At 43.0% G+C, this 20,294-nt stretch overlaps 2 protein-coding genes across 11 annotated transcripts in view; one reads left to right on the forward strand and one right to left on the reverse strand.

Moving 5' to 3' along the window:
• Window positions 1-5,683, reverse strand: part of zdhhc14 (zinc finger DHHC-type palmitoyltransferase 14) — a 336,569-nt gene extending 330,886 nt beyond the window's left edge. For 9 of the 10 annotated variants that reach the window (XR_010976199.1, XR_010976198.1, XR_010976197.1 and 6 more), the window contains exon 1: window positions 4,292-5,682. Coding sequence is in view for 6 of the 10 variants with exons in the window: in XM_068044785.1 (XP_067900886.1) it covers window positions 4,292-4,515 (224 nt within the window). In the remaining 4 variants the exon portion in view is untranslated. Of the gene's footprint in view, window positions 1-4,291 lie in introns of all 10 variants that reach the window. The other variant, XM_068044782.1, reaches the window with a different exon arrangement.
• Window positions 5,684-6,100: 417 nt separating this feature from the next.
• Window positions 6,101-20,294, forward strand: part of tmem242 (transmembrane protein 242) — a 35,151-nt gene continuing 20,957 nt past the window's right edge. The window contains exons 1-2 of the mRNA XM_068045793.1: window positions 6,101-6,274; window positions 19,091-19,191. Of these exons, the coding sequence (XP_067901894.1) occupies window positions 6,145-6,274; window positions 19,091-19,191 (231 nt within the window). The 5' untranslated portion in view covers window positions 6,101-6,144. The remainder of the gene's footprint in view (window positions 6,275-19,090; window positions 19,192-20,294) is intronic.

Here is a 20,294-nt window from a genome sequence, read left to right on the forward strand (position 1 = left end):
CAAAGGTGTTTGTCAGCTATATTCTATGCCTCTGCTTTTTTTTTCCAAAATATACTTTATTCATAAAAATCTGTAATAATTACATTGCCAAACAGTTTCCAAACAGCACCAAAAAATACAAACATTGCAAGGGAGATCAGTTTCCTTCAATACTATCATGAGTTTCTTCCCAACCCTTCCGTTTCACAATTGTCATGTCAATTACAGTTTTACATTTACAGCAATTGAGAATATTAACGATACAGTTCGAGGGGTTTCCCATGGATCCAGCCCCTCAGCCCAGCTTGGTGGGGGAACCTTACACTGTGGTCTTTCCCCATTGAGCCTTTGCTGCGGCTGCCCCAAGCTTTAGTGCGTCCCTCAGCACATAGTCCTGGACCTTGGAATGTGCCAGTCTGCAACATTCGGTCGTGGACAACTCTTTGCGCTGGAAGACCAACAGGTTTCGGGCAGACCAAAGGGCGTCTTTCACCGAATTGATAGTCCTCCAGCAGCAGTTGATGTTTGTCTCGGTGTGCGTCCCTGAGAACAGCCCGTAGAGCACAGACTCCTGTGTTACAGAGCTGCTTGGGATGAACCTTGACAAAAACCACTGCATCTCTTTCCACACCTGCTTTGCAAAGGCACATTCCAAGAGGAGGTGGGCGACCGTCTCTTCCCCACCACAGCCAACGCGGGGGCACTGTGCGGAGGGGGCGAGACTTCGGGTGTGCATGAAGGATCTGACGGGGAGGGCCCTTCTCACCACCAGCCAAGCTACGTCTTGGTGCTTGTTTGAAAGTTCTGGTGATGAGGCATTCCGTCAAATGACTTTGACGGTCTGCTCGGGGAACCATCCGACAGGATCCACCGTTTCCTTTTCCCGTAGGGCCTTGAGGACATTCCGTGCAGACCACTGCCTGATGGACCGGTGGTCAAAGGTGTTTTCCCGCAGAAACTGCTCCACGAAGGATAGGTGGTACGGCACCGCCCAACTGCATGGAGCGTTCCACGGCAATGTGACCAGGCCCATCCTTCGCAACACTGGGGACAGATAGAACCTCAGCACGTAGTGACACTTGGAGTTTGCGTACTGGGGATCTACACACAGCTTGATGCAGCCACACACGAAGGTGGTCATCAGGATGAGGGCCACGTTGGGTACATTTTTCCCACCCTTGTCCAGAGATTTGAACATCGTGTCCCTCCGGACCCGGTCCATTTTAGATCCCCAGACGAAGCGGAAAATGGCTCGGGTGACTGCCACGGCGCAGGAGTGGGGTATGGGCCAGACCTGCGCCACGTAGAGCAACAACGTGAGCGCCTCGCACCTGATGACCAGGTTCTTACCCATAAAATGCATCACCTCACACTTCTATTATGGTATTAGCAACACTGGGAAAAGTGTGCCAAAGTTACTTTGATACAACCACCAGGTACTGTCAAACCTGTGCAGAAAGAAGGTTCTTTTTAAATGAACACAATTTTTTTTATTATTCTCCTTGCTGTCTATTTTAAAGAGTATTGAAAAGCAAGCTGAACAAGCAGATCTGGATCAAAATCTGGATCTCCAGCACTTTTTCAAATATCCATAGGGACTGTTCTGATTCTCATCTCACTGGGTACTTTTAGTAGGGAAAATGAGTTCTGCTTTACAGTGAGGTTATGTTTGGCTTTGATTTATGGTCATGCTAACTTTATTTCTAGAAAATGCTTTATTTCATTGAAGGGAAAGGTTTAATTTGAAAGTGTGGGAAGGAAATTCATTAGAGGAATTAATATATTTGATGAAATCACCTGCCATTCTTGTTACTATGGTAGCCCTCCACACCATTATTGACATCAAAAGTTGTGGTGGTTAGGTTAAGGGTTCCCGGCAGGCCAATTATTGCAGGGATAGCACCAACTTTTAAATTCCACTTTAACCACTGACCCCCAAAGTTTCGATAGGGGTAACTGGTGCATATTTCTTCATACATAGCACTAAGAAACACAAGGGCCAGTTTCTAATAATGGGCCAACTATTATTGTAGCAGGGTATCAAATGGCATCTGCTGTTTTTAGACTTCCCGTTGCATGTTGTAAGAATCCTGGAACATCCCTACATCAGAGTTTTTTGCTAATTAACATGCGCTAATTTAAATACTATGACTAACTGATTGTAAATTAGAGTTTTAACTAATTGATGATGCTTATACGGAGCTCTATTTTTAACCCTGCTTGTGATACACCTTCCCTTCCTAACAGTACTGTTGGTGTACCTACACCCCAAGGACTGCACGGTTTAGGAAGACAGCTCACCACCACCTTCTCAGGGGCAATTAGGAATGGGGAATAAATGCTGGCTTAGCCAGCGTCGCCCATATCCCATGGACGAATAAAAAAAATAGCCTGCTTAGATGCAGCTGAGAGGTGACCATGGGAAATTATGATCTGGGCCTTCACTGACCAAGTGACCCCAAATGCTTAAAAGGAACCAAATGGTAAAAAGATAAACTTCAGCAGAAATTCAAGCAGAACCTGAAAACAGACAAGCTGTTGTGTGAGAACTAAAAGATAAACACCTTAGTAGAATTCGAGCGCCTCCGATAGATGACAGAGAAAATAATAGTGCCGTGACTCCTAGACAAGATAGCAGGGTCCTAAGCTACTATGTTTTCCTTGTTCTGACAGGCACTAGCATTAAAATGTCAATGTGCTGATAAGAGTCCTAAGTAGAAAAAGCTGATAACATCAGGAATCATGAGACACTGACCTGAGCAGGCAGAGGGGTTCTTGGCATGTCTCGCAATTTGGCAACCCAAGTCTTAAAGCAATTGGGTTAAATCAGTCTCCACAAGCTTTGCTATTTGGCAGAAGTATAAAGAAAGGGTAGCATTTCTAATTTTTCACAGTTCTGATGAAATGTCACACAGGCCTGAAACGTTAACTCTGTTTTTCTCTATACAGATGCTGCTTGACCTGCTGAGTATTTCCAGCATTTTCTGTTATTTCAGATTTCCAGCATCTGCTTTTTGTATAAAGAAAGTGCGCTCTAGTCACTTAAGGTGTAGAGGCACTACGCATCATATTGACTGATATGAAGGTGCCTGGGGCACGACCAAGTAATCAAGTGGAGATCTTGCTTCTACCCAGGGCATAATGGTAATGCTGTTGTACTTTGATACTACTGTTCAGACACCAGCATGTGTCAATGTTTACTTATGCTGAATAAAATATAACCACTGTCACCAACAAAGGTATCACTTTGAATCATTTCAGAACTTGAGAGTGAAGGGATTAAAGGGTTAATTGAGTCTGACACCCCCTAAAAACCTAAATGTTGTTGAAATTAGGTGTTTTGCATGGCAAGTTGCTGAAAGTGTAAACTGCAGCAATGACAATTGGGCATCTGAGACCTAAGCAACAGTGTATCTCCTTAGCCAATCAGGTTGAAGGATTCTGAAATTAACAATGCAAGAACTGGAGAAGGAAGTGTAAATTAGAGTGGGTGAATGCAATATCAAATCAGGTACAGAAAGACAAAGAAAATGAAAGAAAGGTTGCTTTGAGAGAAAAAAAGAAAATGAGTTTTAATTTTAAATTTGGCGTTTTTAAAAATCACCAGTAACTAAAGCTGAAGGAGTGAGACTGCACACTTGTAATAATTACTTTTCAGTGCCAGAGGAGTTGCTTGGCAGTAATTAACACTTATCACATTATTAAAAGAGTACTTAGATGGGAATGGACAAGACAACTTTCTGTGGCCAGGTTAGTTTGTACCTACCACACAAATGGAGCAACTTAACACAATTCAATGCTTCTCAATCGTGAGCCAGTCAGCCAAATGCATTTTTCACTAAACTGCAGAGCAGCACAACTGGGACAGCAACTTTTGGATTTTTGAGTTTCACCTCTTATCTGCCCCCTCGCTTGAAGTTGCTATACCATTTGTGGATCATTAATGACGAGTGACATTAGCCTCACCGTTACTCTGACACCCAATGAGGGAACGTTTCACACTTCCCAGTCAACATGCACCTTTTCAACTCCATCACAGAGTTGACAGGAAATATTCAAAAATTATGCCAAAGGTCTGTAACTGGGATCAGTCGTTCACGTACACATTAGGCTTGAAGACAATTCACGCTTTTGTCACCTTACTGCATAATGTGTAACTGCAACATTCAAATGTATTCCACAACCTACTTGCGTGATATTTTGTCAAATTGAAAAACAATTTAATGCTAATCAACAGAAATATTTAATTAATTTCAGACTTTAAAAAACACCAATGAATACAAGTGAACTGTTATGAATCAATATTACTTACTCGAATGCAAAGAAAAGTCCACTGGTGACCACAATTAAGACAAGTGTCAGATAGAAGACCCCAGTTTGCCTGGCCATCATGATCCTGCCATCGCAGTGAAATTTATTTTTCCCCGGGAAAACTTCCCATTTCCTCCGCGGTATTTTCTTTTTGGGAGAATCCATGGGAGACGAGCTCTGCGTAGTAATCTGACTGTATTCGCACTGTTTCATCGGGGGCGGCATCAATGCGTGGATTGTTATATCTCAGTCCAGAAAGAAAGACAATTATTTAAAATAAGTGGATCTTGGGAACACGATAATATCCCAACCCTGGATACGTACGGATTCCCTCGCCGTCTGTGTCGACTCGCATGTTCTTAACATCCAGCACGATTCTCTGCTTGTATTTATTTTCCTTCGGTGTCACTTTTCGCTGCTTATCCCAGTTACATTTTGACTCTCATCAAATAATTATTTAAAAATAAAACAGCCTCGTTTTCTTCTGACAATGTCCAAACGACAGATAGAGACAATTGAATCTGCTGCCGATATCTGACGCACCTGATGAAAGTCCTACTTTAAATCAATCTAGTTTTTATTCATAAATGTTCTATAATAAAATGTTGTTAAAAATCCCACATGAAAACGATTGAATATTTTACTAATATGCGAGTTAGTACTCTATATATCCAGGTTAATTCCAGAGGCTTCTTTATTCGAGTTTAACAAAATATCTCAGAGGAAACCCTCATAACCTTCAGCCCCCGGGGACTGAACCACTTTCATCGATGTTTATAAATAATCAAGTTGTCTTAAAACAGACGTTTCACTATTCGGTATCCATGTGTGCGCCGACTGATGAATCGCTTCTCGGTTTTTCTTACTCATTAGCGTCGTTTCCGCCTTGAAACTTAATGCGTCCGCAGTAAAGATGTTAACTGGTTTAGAAAGAAAAACAGATAACGATCAGCCAGCCGGGTTTGTTTCCAGTTAGTCGCCGCATCTTCAAAGTGGATTTTGAGCATGAAAAATGGCTTCTGAAGGGCGCAGGGATTGCTGCCTCCAAGACACACGCACACTATAAGCAGCGCCTTCCTTTCACCACAACGATCCGGCCGCGGGGAATGTCTTCCGTTTAAACATGACACAAACAAAAATCAAAAACAGAGGGCGTCTCGAAATATCCTCTCAAGCGAAGCTCACAGCGACCTTCGGGTGACCAATCGGAACAGTGTACACGACGGAAACCTGTTCGAAGGCAACCGCTACCAATACTCGTATAAGAAAACAGTGATAATAAAAAGGGAAAGAAAACGGCGCCCAGTGCCGCCAACTCACTCATATGCTCCAGCACAACATAACCAGAACAACCCGGCTCTACCTACTCAGCACGGCCACACGCAGCCTACCCACAACACTCCACTCTACAGCATTCTGGGAGTTGTAGTCTCCACAAGATGGCCTCCTGCCTCGAGTCATCGCCGAGAAATTAGGGGTTAAAACTACTGTTCCCATAATGCACTGGGCTGGCGTTAGACGCGCTTTAACCTCTGATCGGCCTGCGTGTGTTTGTGTGTGGGTGCCAGGTGTTAATTGTGGATGCGACATTAACAGCGGTCCGGTTATCGGTCGGTTGGTATTGGATGGTTTTGTTTTCGCACCTGTCAATCACCGCAGGTTCCTTTGGGTTGGTGTTGATGAAAATGTGGAGAGTTGCAGCAGCAATAAATACTGAGGAGTGAGGATTGATTTGTCTTCAGCTTGACAAAAATTACAAACTGGAAGTTGTCAGATTACATTCAAGGTTTTAAAATTTAAAGTGAATGAGAAAATAGTTTATGTTGCTTTTGGTCAATTCGAGGAGATTTAGAGATGACGACTGATAAAAGCACGGTTAGTGCGAGAGAGATTAAATGTGGTTGTGTTATTAGAGACCCTGCTCTAGCGGCCCACGACGAGACACCCGGCTCCAGTGCAGAAAATAAAGTGCAGATGATTAAAGGTAAATATATTTTATTATTTCAATACAGTTTAGTACTTGCCGTATACTAAGTTTTTTACTTTTTTTTTAGATTTTCCTATATTGTAAATATTGAGAATTTTCGCTTTTAAGAACTGAGAAAAGGCTAAATACGGTCCAGTAGTGAATCAAAAGTCGTCGATCTCTCGTGCTTTGTATCTCGGCAGTTATGACTATGTGTAGTATCCAGGTGAAGTAGGATTGGTAGGTGGGAATAGTGGAAACAGGGCGCGCTGTTCCAATTTTCTGGTATTCTTTCCACAACCCTTTCCTTGGTCTCCTCCCAATTTCATCTATCAGGCGCTTGGTCGTGATTCTGCTCCCAATTTTAAATATTCCGAAGAAGGGTCACTGACCCGAAACGTTAACTCTGCTTCTCTTTCCACAGATGCTGCCAGACCTGCTGAGTGATTCCAGCATTTCTTGTTTTTATTTCAGATTTCCAGCATCCGCAGTATTTTGCTTTTATTTAAATATTCTTTGCCTTTCCACAGCTATTCGTCGAACTCGCTGTTTGCCTTTCATCCTTTCCTGGCTTTATATTGTTCGCTGCTTCTGGTCCCCCGGGTTATTCCAACATATTGCTCATGACCCATGGGACTTAGTCCACGCTTCTCTGTTGATCTACATAAAATCATAGAAAGTTTAAGGCACAGAAAGAGGCCACTTGGCCCATCGTGTCTGTATCGGCCAAAAAACATCCACCTGTTCTAATCCCACCATCCAGCATGTCTCATTTCCTCTACACTTCTTGTATTTTCCCATTAATCGTGTATTCCTTTGCCTTGTTTGACCACCCCATATGCATCACCTCGCATTTATCCAGGTTGAATTCCATTTGCCACTTTTCTGCCCATCTGACCAGACCATCAATATCTTGCTGCAGCCTACAGCTATCCTCCTCGCCATCAACCACACGGCCAATCTTTGTATCGTCTGCAAACTTCCTGATCATGCCCCCCTACGTTTACGTCCTAATTGTTAAAATATACCACAAAAAGCAGGAGACCCAGTACTGAGACCTGTGGAACCCCACTGGAAACAGCCCTTCAGTTGCTAAAACACCTGTCAACAATTACCCTTTGCTTCCTGCCACTGAGCCAATTTTGTATCTACCTTTCTGCATTTCCCTGGATCCCATGGGGTTTTTTTTCCATTGGTCTACCCTGATGCCACTAAGCATCTCTGCTGGACGTCAGGATCAACCTCCTGGTAGACGTTGCTGCTGCTGTTTCCCCAGTCCAATAAACAACCTGCACAAGTGCACCAGCTATTATTAAAAACAGAAAATGCTGGAAATACTCAGAAGGTCTGGCAGAGTTTATGGAGAGAGAAACTGTTCGAACTTCATTCATCTGAAATGTTATCAGATCCATCTCCCTGCCTGCCCCTGCCTCCCACTGCCCACTTGTTCTGCTACTGACTCTGAACTTGGTCATTACATACTCCTATTTGATCACAGAATTGTTACAGCACAGAAGGAAGCCATTCGGCCCATCACATCTGCACTAGCTCTTTGAATGAGCAATTCACTTAGTGCCAATTCCCCTGCCTTCTCCCTGTAACCCTGTGCATTCTTCCTTTTCAGATAACTATATACTCTTTTGAATGCCTCAATTGAACCTTTCTCCACCACTCTGTAGCAGTGCATTCACGATCGTAACCACTCGCTTGCGTGTAAAAGTTTTTCCTCACATTGCCGTTCCTTTTTTTGCCAGTTACCTTAAATCTGTTCTGAAGTAGGGTCACTGACCTGAAACATTAACTCTGCTTCTCTCTCCACAGATGCTGCCAGACCTGCTGAGTATTTCCAACATTTCTTGTTTTTGTTACCTTAAATCTGTGCCCTCTTGTTCTTGATCCTTTCATAGTTTTTCCCTATCTACTTTGTCCAGACTCCCCCATGATTTTGAATACCTTTATCAAATCCCCTCTTAGCTTTCTCCAAGGCAAACTGTTTCAACTTCTCCAGTCTGTCTATGTGGACTGCAATCACATAACCACTGACCACCCCTTCCCCCACCCCCATCCTCTGACCTTAACTTAGGACTGTTTCATATGTTCTGTTCTCTGCCATGAGTTTACAGTGACTGCAACTCTACCATGTCTAATTGTAATTCCCTTGTCCATTCACATTTGTTTGGCTGCGATCCTTGGCATCCTCCTATTTCTCATTTGCATGCTGCTCCTCCGCAACATCATCCAAGAGCACAGCATTAGTTTTCACATGTATGCTGATGACACTCAGCTCTCCCTCACCACCACTTCTCGCAACTCCTCCATTGGAGGAGTTATCAGACTGCTTATCCGATATCCAGTACTGGATGAGCAGAAATCTCCTCCAATTAAATATTGGGAAGACTGAAGCTATTGTTTTCAGTCCCCGCTCCAAACTCTGTTCCTTAGCTACCGACTCCATCCCTGTCCCTGGCAACAGTCTGAGATTAAGCCTGTCTGTTCACAACCTTGGTGTCACATTTGACCCCAAGATGAGCTTCCGACCTCACATTCATGCTATCACCGAGACAGTCTATTTCCACCTCCGTAACTTCGCCCCTGTCTCAGCTCATCTCTTACTGAAACCCTCATTCATGCCTTCATTACCTCGAGACTTGACTATTCCAAAGCACTTCTGGCTCGTTTCCCACATTCTCCTCTCTGTAAATGTGAGGTCATCCAAAACTCTGCTGCCCATGTCTTAACTTACACCAAGTCCTGTTCCCCTATCACCCCTGTGCTCACTGACCTACATTGGCTCCTAGTCCAGCAACATCTTGATTTTAAAATTCTCATCCTTCTTTTCAAATCCCTCCATGGTCTCGCCTCTCCCTGTCTCTCTAATTTCTTTCAGCCCCAAAATCCTCCAAGATATCTGCGCTGCTTGAGTGTTGGCCTCTTGTGTATCCCTGATTTTAATTGCTTTGCCATTGGTGACCGTGCCTTCAGTTGCCTAGGCCCCAAGCTCTGGAATACCCTCCCTACATCTCTGCCTCTGCACCTCACTTTAAGACGCTCTTTAAAACCTACCTGTTTGACCAAGCTTTTTGGTCATCTGACCTAATATTTCCTTCTGTGACTCAGTGTCATACTTTGTTTTATAATGCTCCTGTGAAGTACCTTGGATGTTTTAATCCAGTTAAGGTGCTATATAAATATATGTTGTCATTGCTACACCTTCCATCTCTTTATTTTCAGTTTGCTTGAGGCCCTTCTCTGTTCGCTCTTTCTTTTGCTTCCCCACCTATATCACCTCCATCTCGCATTGTCATTATGGCGCAGGAAGAGGCCATCAAGTCCAATCAGTCCCATTCCCCTGTTCTATCCCCATAGCCCTGCACGGTTATTTCCCTCAAGTGCTCATCCAATTTCCTTTTTCTTTTGAAATCATCAATCGTCTCTGCTTCCACCACTCTTAAGCAGTGAGCTCCAGGTCATTATCTCACACTGCATTTAAAAAAACTTACTCACATCTTTCCCCCCCCCCCCCCCCCCCACCCCCGCATCTCTTGTCCAAACCTTAAATCTTTTTCCCTAGTCCTTATACCATCAGCTAATGGGAACTGCTTTTCTGTCTACCTTATCTAAATCTGTCATAATCTTGTACACCTTGATCAAATCTCCCCTCGCCTCCTTTGTTCCAAGGAGAACACCCCAACTTCTCCAACCTAACCTTGTAGCTAAAATTCCCCATCCTTGGAACCATTCTGATAAATCTGTTCTGCACCCTCTTAAGGACCCTCTTCCCCCTTCCTAAAGTGTGGTGACCAGGACTGGATGCAGTGCTCCAGTTGTGGCCTAACCAGAGCTTTAGAAAGGTTCAGCATAATATCTTTGCTTTTGTGCTCCGTACCTCTACTTCTGAAACCTAAGATCTCATATGCTTTTGCTAAGTATTCTCTCCTTATGTCCTGCCACCTTCAAAGATCTATGCCTTCTGTCCCAGCACACACTTTAAAAGTGCTGTTAAGTCTATATTGCCTCTCCCTGTTCTTTCTTCCAAAATGCATCACCTCACATTTCTCTCAGATTCCATCTGCCACTTGTCTGCTCATTCTGCTAGTCTATCTATGTCCTGTTGCAGTTGATTGATATTATCCTCACTGTTTGCCACACCTCCACGTTTGGTATCATTGGCACATTTTGAAGTTGTACTCTATTCCAATATCCAAGTCATTTATATAGAAACATAGAAAAATAGGAACAGGAGTAAGCCATTCAGCCCTTCGAGCCTGCACCGCCATTCAATACGATCATGGCTGATCATCCAAACTTAGCACCCTGTTCCCGCTTTCTCCCCATATCCCCTTGGCCCTAAGAACTATATCTATCTCTTGAATATATTTAATAATTTGGCTTCAACTGCTTTCTGTGATAGAGAATTCCACAGGTTCACCACTCTCTGGGTGAAGAAATCCCTCCTCATCTCAGTCCTAAATGGCTTACCCCTTATCCTTAGACTGTGACCCCTGGTTCTGGACTTCACCCGTCATCGAGAACATCCTTCCTGCATCTAGTCTGTCCAGCCCTGTTAGAATTTTGTAGGTTTCTATGAGATTCCCCCGCCCCTCATTCTTCTAAACGCTAGCAAATATAAGCCTAATCGACCCAATATCTCTTCATACGTCAGTCCTGCCATCCCAGGAATCAGTCTGGTAAACCTTCACTGCACTTCCTCTATAGCAAGAACATCCTTCCTCAGATAAGGAAACCAAAACTACACACACTACTCCAGATGTTGTCTCACCAAGGCCTTGTATAATTGCAGCAAGACATCCTTGCTCCTGTACTCAAATTCTGTCACTATGAAGGCCAACATACCATTTGCCTTCTTAACTGCCTGCTGCACCTGCATGCTTACCTTCAGCGACTGGTGCACGAGGACACCCAGGTCTAGCTACACCTCCCCCTTTCCCAATCGATTACAGTTCAGATAATCTGCCTTCCTGTTTTTGCTACCAAAGTAGATAACCTCACATTTATCCACATTATGCTGCATCTGGCATGTATTTTCCCACTCATTCAACCTGTCCAAATCACACTGGAGCTTCTCTGCATCCTCCTCACAGCTCACACTCCCACCCAGCTTTGTGTCATCTACAAATTTAGATATATGACATTTAATTCCCTCATCTATCTCACTAATATATATTGTGAATAGCTGGGGTCCTAGCACTGATCCCTGTGGTACCCCACTAGTCACTGCCTGCCACTCGGAAAAACACCTTTTTATTCCTACTCTTTGTCTCTTGTCTGCCAACCAGTTCTCTATCCATGTCAGTACCGTACCCCTAATCCCACATGCTTTAATTATGCACGCTAATCTCTTATGTGGGACCTTTATCTAAAGCCTTCTGGAAGTCTATTGAAAGCCTTCTGAAAGTCCATATAAATTATATAAATGAGAAAAAGCAGTGTTCCGAGCACTGAATCTTGGGGAACATCACTGTCTACCATTCTTCAGTCTGAAAAACAACCATTTACCACGACTTGCTGTTTTCTGTCCTTAAGCCAATTTTTTATTTTTATTGAAACAGTAATTTATTGACACTGACCCTCCTATTCCATGGGCCTCTATTTTGTTAACCAGTCTTTTATGTGGTAGTTTGTCAAACGCTTTCTCAAAATCCAAATTCTCTTCATCAACTTTCCCTTATTTCATCAAAAAATTCAGTTAGATTAGTCAAACACAATCTGCCTTTTACAAATCCGTGCTGGCTCTCCTTAATTAACTCAAACCTCTCCAAGTGCCTGTTGATTCTTCCTTTTCCTGATTTATTCTTTCTAAAACCTTACCCACCAATGATGTTAAACTGACCAGTTTGTAGTTACTAGAAATATCCTTACACCATTTCTTCAACAAGGGTGTCATATTTGCCACTTTCCAATCCTCTGGTGCTTCCCCCAGATCTAGGGAAGGTTGGAAGATTATGGCAAACCCTTCCACAATCTCCACTCCCACTTCGCTTAGCAGCTTGGAATGCAAGCCATCCGGACCAGATGACTTATCCATTCTAAACATAGGCAGGATGTACCAAAAAGGCTGGCTATCAATTTTCACCCCATCGATTATCTCTGCTGTCTTCTTCGACTGATGTTTTATCAGCACCCTGTTGGTAAATGCTGATGCTAAGTGTCCTAGTCTTGCCCTGCACCTCTAAGCATATATTGCCTTCTCTGTCTCCAATAGATCGCACCCTGTCTTTTACTACCTGCTTAATTTTTTACATGCCGGTATAAGACTTCTAGGTTACCTTTTATGTTCGATGCCAATCTACTTTCATGCTCTCTTGGTCTTATTTTTGTTTCACAGCCCTCTCAACTTACTGTATTTGGCCTGGTTCTTGCTTGTAGAATCACCTGACTGCATCAGACATCCTCTTTTTATTAGTTTCATCAAATTCCTAATTTCCCTCATCTTCCAAGGAGCCCTGGCTTTGGTTCCCTTACCTTTTGCCCTTGTTGGAATGTACCTAGCTTTGTGAAAATCAGAAACTGAAAGAAATTAGTATTAATAAAGAGGTAGTACTCAAAATTAACAGGATTGAAGGTTGATAAATCCCCTGGACTGGATGAGCTACATCCCAGAGTGTTGAAGGAGGTGGCTATAGAGATACTGGATGCATTTGTGGTTATCTTTCAAAATTCTATAGATTCTGGAAAGGTTCCTGCAGACTGAAAAGTAGCAAATGTAACCCCACTGTTTAAGAAAGAGAGAGAAAATGGGGAAATACAGACCTGTTGCTTTGACATCAGTAGTAGGGCATAACAGGGTGGATGTAGATAGGATGTTTCCCATGGCTGGTGAGTCTAGAACCAGGGGTCAGAATAAGGGGTAGGCCATTTAAGACTGAGATGAGGAGGAATTTCTTCACTCGGGTTGGTGAATCTGTGGAATTTTCTATCCCAGAGGGCTGTGGAAGTTCAATCATTGAGCATGCATGTTCAAAACAGAAATAGATAGATATCTGGATACTAATGACATCAAGGGATATGGGGAAAGTGGTATTGAGGTTGGTGATCAGCCATGATCTAATTGAATGGCAGAGCAGGCTCGACTGGCTGAATGACCTACTGCTGCTCCTATGTTCCTAGCTTGTACCTGAAACATCTCTTTCAGGATCACCCATTGTTGTGTTACAGTTTTTCCTGTCAAAGTTGGTTCTGTTTTACCCTAGCAAAATCCCCCCTCAGCCCATTGAGGTTAGTGCTCTTCCAATTTAAAAGTTCTACTTTAGATTGTTTCTTTCCTCATTACTAATCTAATCCTAATGATACAATGATCACCCTTATCCAAATGTTCCCCCATAGACCCTTGGGCCAACTCATTCCCCAGCACCAGATCTAGCAATGCCTCCTTCTGTTGGACCGAGGACCTACTGGTCAAGAAAGTTGTCCTGAACACATTTCAGAAATTCCTCCCCTCCCCCACTTCTTTCCCTTTTACTGCAACATTATCTCAATCAATATTTGGATAATCAAAGTCCTCCAATATCACCACTCTATAGTTCTTGCATATCTCTGATTTTTATTTTTTTCCCTGCAGATTTGCTTTGCTCCTTCCTCCCTTCCTTCCCCTCCACTCCCTCCCGCTCTCTCTTGTACCCTGGCACCAGGTCAACACTCCAGGTTTATTTTGTCCCAATCCATCAGCCTTGCTTCAGTCCTACTCTGAATCGTGTTCCTGCCCAGCTCAAAAGCTGCTTCCCATTCCACTCGCTGCAGCCAGCACTGCTCCTCACAGATTGCCTGGTGATCAAAGATAGCTGCCCCTTTCTGTAATTTCCACCAGAGTATCTGCTTACATGTTAAGAAGGCTCATGTCTATCTTTCTGGCTTTGACTGAAACCTTGCTTCTTACTGTGCAATTTGCATTTTTGCCATTGGAAATGGTTTCTCTTTATTTTACTCTATTAAAACCCTTCATGATTTTGAGCACCCATATCAAATCTCCCATTAAGTCTCTCTCTACTCCTAAGGAGAATAATCCTAGTTTCCATAGTGTCTCCAAGTAGCTGAAATCTTTCATCCTTGATACCATTCCAGTAAGTCTCCTCTGAATACTCTCTCTCCAAGGCTTTGATATCCTTCGTAAAGTGTGGTGCTCAGAATTATTGAGGTTAAGCATAATTTCTTTGCTGTTGTACTTTATGCTTCAATTTATAAAGCCAGGGGTCCATTTTGCATTTTAACAGCATTCTTAACTTATCCTGCCAGCTTCCAATACTTGTGTACATGCACCCCTAGGTCCCTCTCTTCCAGCAACTCTTTTAAGATTTGTTTTTAAAATTTTATATATTACACTCCTCTGCATTAATTTCACCAGTCTGTGTCCTCCTGAAGTCTGCTACTATCCTCTTCGCTGTTCACTACATTTCCCAATTTTGTGTCATCTGCAGACTTTGAAATGATGCCCAGTATGCCCAAGTCCAGGTCATTAATGTATATCAAAAATAGCAGTGATCCTAACACTGACTCCTGACAGACAACACCGCATACTTTCCCTCAGTCTGAAAAACAACTGTTCACCACTACTCTGTCAATTTGTGTGCATGTTTACACTGTCCCTTTAATCCCACAAGTCTATTATGTTTTACTTTATGAAGTACCTTTTGAAAATCCATCTGCACAACATGATCTGCTTTACCCTCGTCAACCCACTCTATTATTTAATCAAAGAACTCCAAGTTTGTTGGACACAATTTGCCTTTAACAAATCTGCGTTGGCTGTCATTTATTAGCTCCTGTTTTTCCAAGTCACAATTTTATCCCGGATTATTGTCTCTCAAAGTCTCCCCACCACAGGCACTAGGCAGACTGGCATAAATTACCGAGTTTAACTCTCCGCTTCTTTGAGCAGGGGTGTGGTATTTGCAACCCTTTTGTCCCCTGGCGCCACTCCATGTCCAAGGAGGATTAAAAGATTGTGGCCAGAACCGCTGTTATTTCCACCATTACTTCCCTGCTCCAGACCGGGTGACTCTTCTACTTTGAGCGTTACAAGCCAATTAAGTACCTGCTCTTTATTTTTATCCTATCCAATTTCTGTACTACTACCTGCTGTACTGCTATATTGGCAGCATCCTCTTGTGAAGATGAATGTAAAGTACTCGTTTAGTACCTCAGTCATGTCCTCTGCCTCCAAGAAGACTTCCTTTTTGATCCATAATCAGCCCCACCATTCATTTGGCTACCTTTTTTACTATTTATGTTTACAAAAGACTTTTTGGGTTCTCCTTTATGTTACCTGCTAATCTATCTTTATACACTCTCTTTGCCCCTCTTTCCTTTTTCAGCTCTCCTGGGAGAACAGGAAGGCAACCCACCGTGTGTGACTCTGTTGGTGATTGCAGAAATGCCTGTCTATCCCCCTAATTATCAAATCCCCTGTGACCAGTGCATTTCTACACTTTACTGTGCTCCCCTGTGCAGTAATTTGCCCACTGTTGCCATGGATATGCTCTAGGTTGCACTCTTTCGAGATGTCATCTCTCTCCTCCAGTATTCAGTGAAAACCAGTTTGAGAGTGCCACAGTCCTGGAAAATTCCTGCATTGTCTATCTATTTCTACTCCTGTGGTACAGAGGGACCTAGGTGTCCTGGTACATGATTCACAAAAAAGCTAGTACGTAGATGCAGCAAGTGATTCGAAAGGAAAATGGAATGTTGTCGTTTATTGCATGAGGAATGGAGTATAAAAGTATGCAGTTTTGCTACAGTTGGTAAGACCACATCTGGAATACTGTGTACAGTTTTGGTCTCCTTACTTAAAGGGTAAAATTGCATTAGAAGTGGTTCAGAGAAGGTTCGTTCGACCGATTCCTGGGATGAAGGAGTTATCTTATGAGGAAAGGTTGGGCCTGTATCCATTGGAGTTTAGAAGAATGAGAGGGGATCTTCTTGAAACACAAGATCCTGAGGGGACTTGACTGGGTGGATGCTGAAAGAATGTTTCTCCTTATGAGAGAGATTAGAACTAGGACACAGTTTAAAAATTAGGGATCTCCCATTTAAGACTGAGATGAGGAGAAATGTTTTTCTCTGAGGGTTGTTAGTCTGTGATACTCTCTTCCCCAGAGAGCAGTGGAAGCAGGGTCATTGAATATTTTTAAAGTTGAGTTGGATAGATTCGTGTATAAGAGCAAAGTACGGAGGATGCTGGAACTCTGAAATGAGAACAGAAAGTGCCAGAAATACTGAGCAGGTCTGGTAGCATCTGTGGAGAGAGACAGAGTTAACGTTTTAGGTCTGTGACCTTTCATCAGAACTGGCAATGGTTAGAAATGTAACAGTCTTTGAGCAAATGAAAGGGTGTGGGGGTGGGGGAGAAGAACAAAAGGGTAGGTCTTTGACAGGACGGAGTGCAGGAGAGATTAAATGACAGGGAAGTCGTGGAATAAAATGCAACTGGAGTGCTAGATAGTTGTAGTAAAAGACAAAGCATTTGTCCAGGGAGAGTGCTAATGCAGAATGTTTCAACGGCTCTGTTCAAAAGCAAAAATATGAAAATCAAGTTTAAGACTTGGTTTAATTAATTAATTAATAAATAAATAGAAAATAATGGGGCTCATGGTCTGAAATTATTGCACTGCATATTGAGTCTGGAAGGCTGTTAAGTGCCTGATCGGAAGATGAGGTGCTGTTCCTCGAGCTTGTGTTAAGCTTCGTTGGAACACTGCAGCAGGCCGAGGACAGAAATGTGGGTGAGAGAGCAGGGTGGTGAATTAAAATGGCAAGTGTTATGAAAGCGATTCTCTTCTGTTTAAATCCCTTTTTTAAAAAAAAAATTAGTTAAGCTAAAATTAAAGTTTGAGTCAAGAGGACAGTGAGAGCTGGATAGGCGACAGTGTTGCTCTTTGTTAACTGGTTCTGGCTAGGCTTAGGGCAGAAGCCATGGCAACAGGGGCAGAAAATTGACAACTCTCTTTTGAACAAGCCTAATAGTAGGCACAGCACATCTGGGTGGGCTAAAACTGCCAAGTTGTTTGGCTGTTAGTCAGTGAGTGCATGCGTCAAGCGTGGAGAAGTCAAGAAAGAACAGAAGACCAAAGCCCAGCTTCATTTTCCAATATCTCTGAAGGCCACGGTGAATTCGTCTTGTTTCCTTTAGTTCAAAAAGGTCTGCTAAATTACTTTCAGCACCACCTGAGGAGAGCTAACTTCTGGAAGATTCTAGAGATCTTAAAGATTTGTGTGTTCAGAAGGTTGAACTGTATGTCAGTTTGGAAGGGACTTTTAAAAATTGGTTAAGGTAGAAAAGAGGACTTTTAAAAAAAAAAAAAATTTTATGTTGGAGACTTAAAATTTGATCTATGTGCTGTGGTTTTCCTTCATTACTAGTTACGACTTGTTTTATAATCTGTTTAATTTTGTTGTTCAGTAAAGAAACCTGGTTTAGTGTGTTCTATTCTGGGGGGAAAAGTAGTGTATTCGATTGACTGTTACAACAAGTGGAAAATTTTGAAGGATATGTTGCGACATGTAGAGAAAAGGACTGAATTAACCGTGCACTCCTCCCGCTTTGGTCGTTACACAAGCAACCGGAAGCTCGGGATCATGCTTGCAGACCAAGTGGAGGTGTTCTGCAAAGCAGTCACCCAATCTGCATTTGATCTCCGCAATGTAGCGGCAACCACACTGAGCAGTGAATACAGTAAACTAAATTGCTTCCCCTGGATGAAATGTTTGGGACCTTGGTTGGTGAGGAGAGAGGAGGTAAAAGGGCAGATATTACACCTCCTGCCTGGGAAGGTGCCGTAGGAAGGGAACAAGATGTCGGGGGTGAAGGAGGAGTGGACCAGGATGTCGCGGAGGGAACGGTCCCTTCGGTATGCTGGCAGGAGAGGGAAGGGGAAGCTGTATTAAGATGTATTTGGTGGAGGATGATCCTTTGGATGTGGCAGCTGGTGGGATGCAATGTGAGAGCAAAGAGGACAGCTGGAAGTGTAGAGAGGTTGGACATCCATAGTGAAGAGGAGTCAGTAGGGCCCGGAAACTGGAAGCTGTCAATGACGTAGGATGTCAGAGTCACAGCTATAGGTGGGAAGAGAGGAGTGAAGATATGAAGAAATAGGTTCAGTGGGGCAGGAACAGACTGAAATGATGGGTCTACCAGGATAGTAGTCCTGTTTGTGGATTTTGGTAAAGAGGTAGAAGCGGGCTGTTCAGGGTTGCAGGAAGCTGTAGAGGGAAGATCTCCAGAGGACAATCCTGGACTCAGTGGCTTGATGTTTGGTGGTAGGGTCATGGTCCAGGAGGGAGATAGGAAAAAGTGTCTGAGAGTTGGCGCTCAGCCTCTGCATAGTAGAGGTCGATATGCCTGACAACAACCGCACCATCCTTGTCAGCAGGTTTGATCACTATTTCAAGGTTAGACTTGAGAGAACGGAGTACAGCAAGTTCAGAAGGAGACCGGTTAGAGTGAGTGAGGTCAGCGCAGAAATTAAGACGGCCAGTGTTATGCCAACAGTTCCTGATGAAAAGATTGAGGCCGAAGGGAGACTACCGGAGGCAAGTGAGTGGGTCCACTGGTCGGAGGGAGGACTGCTTTTTTCTTAAATGTACCAAATAACCTAGAGTAATGTGTATATCAAAGCTTCTGTGAAATTTACTATACCTGAATTGCTTACAATCTAATTTTTCATTTTGAATTTTATCACAGTCTTGGAAAATATATTTCATTGTAATTCTGGTGGGCTATGTGGTTCAAATACTCAAGACCCACCCTTTCATTAGCCCATCTATTATTCTCCAAAATTACAGTATGAGAAAATGATCTTGTGTTTTATGGTATTTTGCTAGGTGGTCTGTTCCTTGGTTCTGTAGCCACAGCTGGGATGCTGGTAGGTTTCGGCACAACTCTTGCAATGGCAAAAAAGAAAAATCCTGGATGGTTCAATAAAGTAAGCGGAACAGCTGGCTAATGTATTAAATATCTAGTATTCTATGCAATGTAACATACAATTTCAGCAGGATCAGTAACTGACAAAATAAACCAAATGTACTGGGGCGATTTATAGTGACTCCTATTCCTGATTTAATGGGATGTAAGATATGGGTTTCCCTAAGCTAAGCTCAATCAATTTTGAGTATATTTATATCCCTTTTCATTAATTGGTCAATGAGTTGTAGGCATTCCTGCTTTACGTGGTAAGAGATTGTCGCATTTGAACCGTGAAATTCCATCCTTCAGTTACTGTTTTGTGATCTTTTTGCATCATTACAAAGTTCTACCTCTGCACAATTTCCACCCCAAAGTCAAAATCACGAAGGTGGGAGATGGACAATTTAAGTTTCGTAATCAGGAGGAATGTGTGATGGAAGATAGACACTTTTTTTGCGGCACAAATTCAATTTTTGAGGCCCACTGGTAACCATAAGTGTGGGAACTCAACATTTATTTTAATTTTTAAAAGGCTGACCAGCAATGTTTCACTTGTTGTAAATGGACTAAGTCTATATTGGAGCTTCATTTTAGTTTTTGGATTTTTGTCACTTTTTTCTAAACTGACACCACCCAAAGTAGCTTTTTAGCATGCACCGTGGCAGCTTCCAGTGACTCTGGCACATGTGAGGGGGCACGTGTTAAAACTCTCCCTAACTAACAGTAACTACACTTCAAAAGTATTTAATTGGCTATAAAGACCTTTTGGACTCAGAGGTCATGAAAGGCACTATATAATTTCTTGATTTATATTCATTACTGGGATGTGGGCATCATTGGCTCGGCCAGCATTTATTGCCCATCCCTAATTGCCCTTGAGAAGATGGTGGTTAGCTGCCTTCTTGAACTGCTGCAGTCCATGTGGGGTAGGTACACCTACAGTGCTATTAGGAAGGGAGTTCCAGGATTTTGACTCAGCGACTCAGTGAAGGAATGGTGATATAGTTCCAAGTCAGGATGGTGTGTGGCTTGGAGGGGAACTTGCAGGTGGTGGTGGTGTTCCCAGTCACCTGCTGTCCTTATCCTTCTAGGTGGTAGAGATCGCGGGTTTGGAAGGTCCTG

Source organism: Heterodontus francisci, chromosome 13 (genome assembly GCF_036365525.1).
Source record: "Heterodontus francisci isolate sHetFra1 chromosome 13, sHetFra1.hap1, whole genome shotgun sequence".
In the NCBI taxonomy this organism is placed as follows: domain Eukaryota; kingdom Metazoa; phylum Chordata; class Chondrichthyes; order Heterodontiformes; family Heterodontidae; genus Heterodontus; species Heterodontus francisci.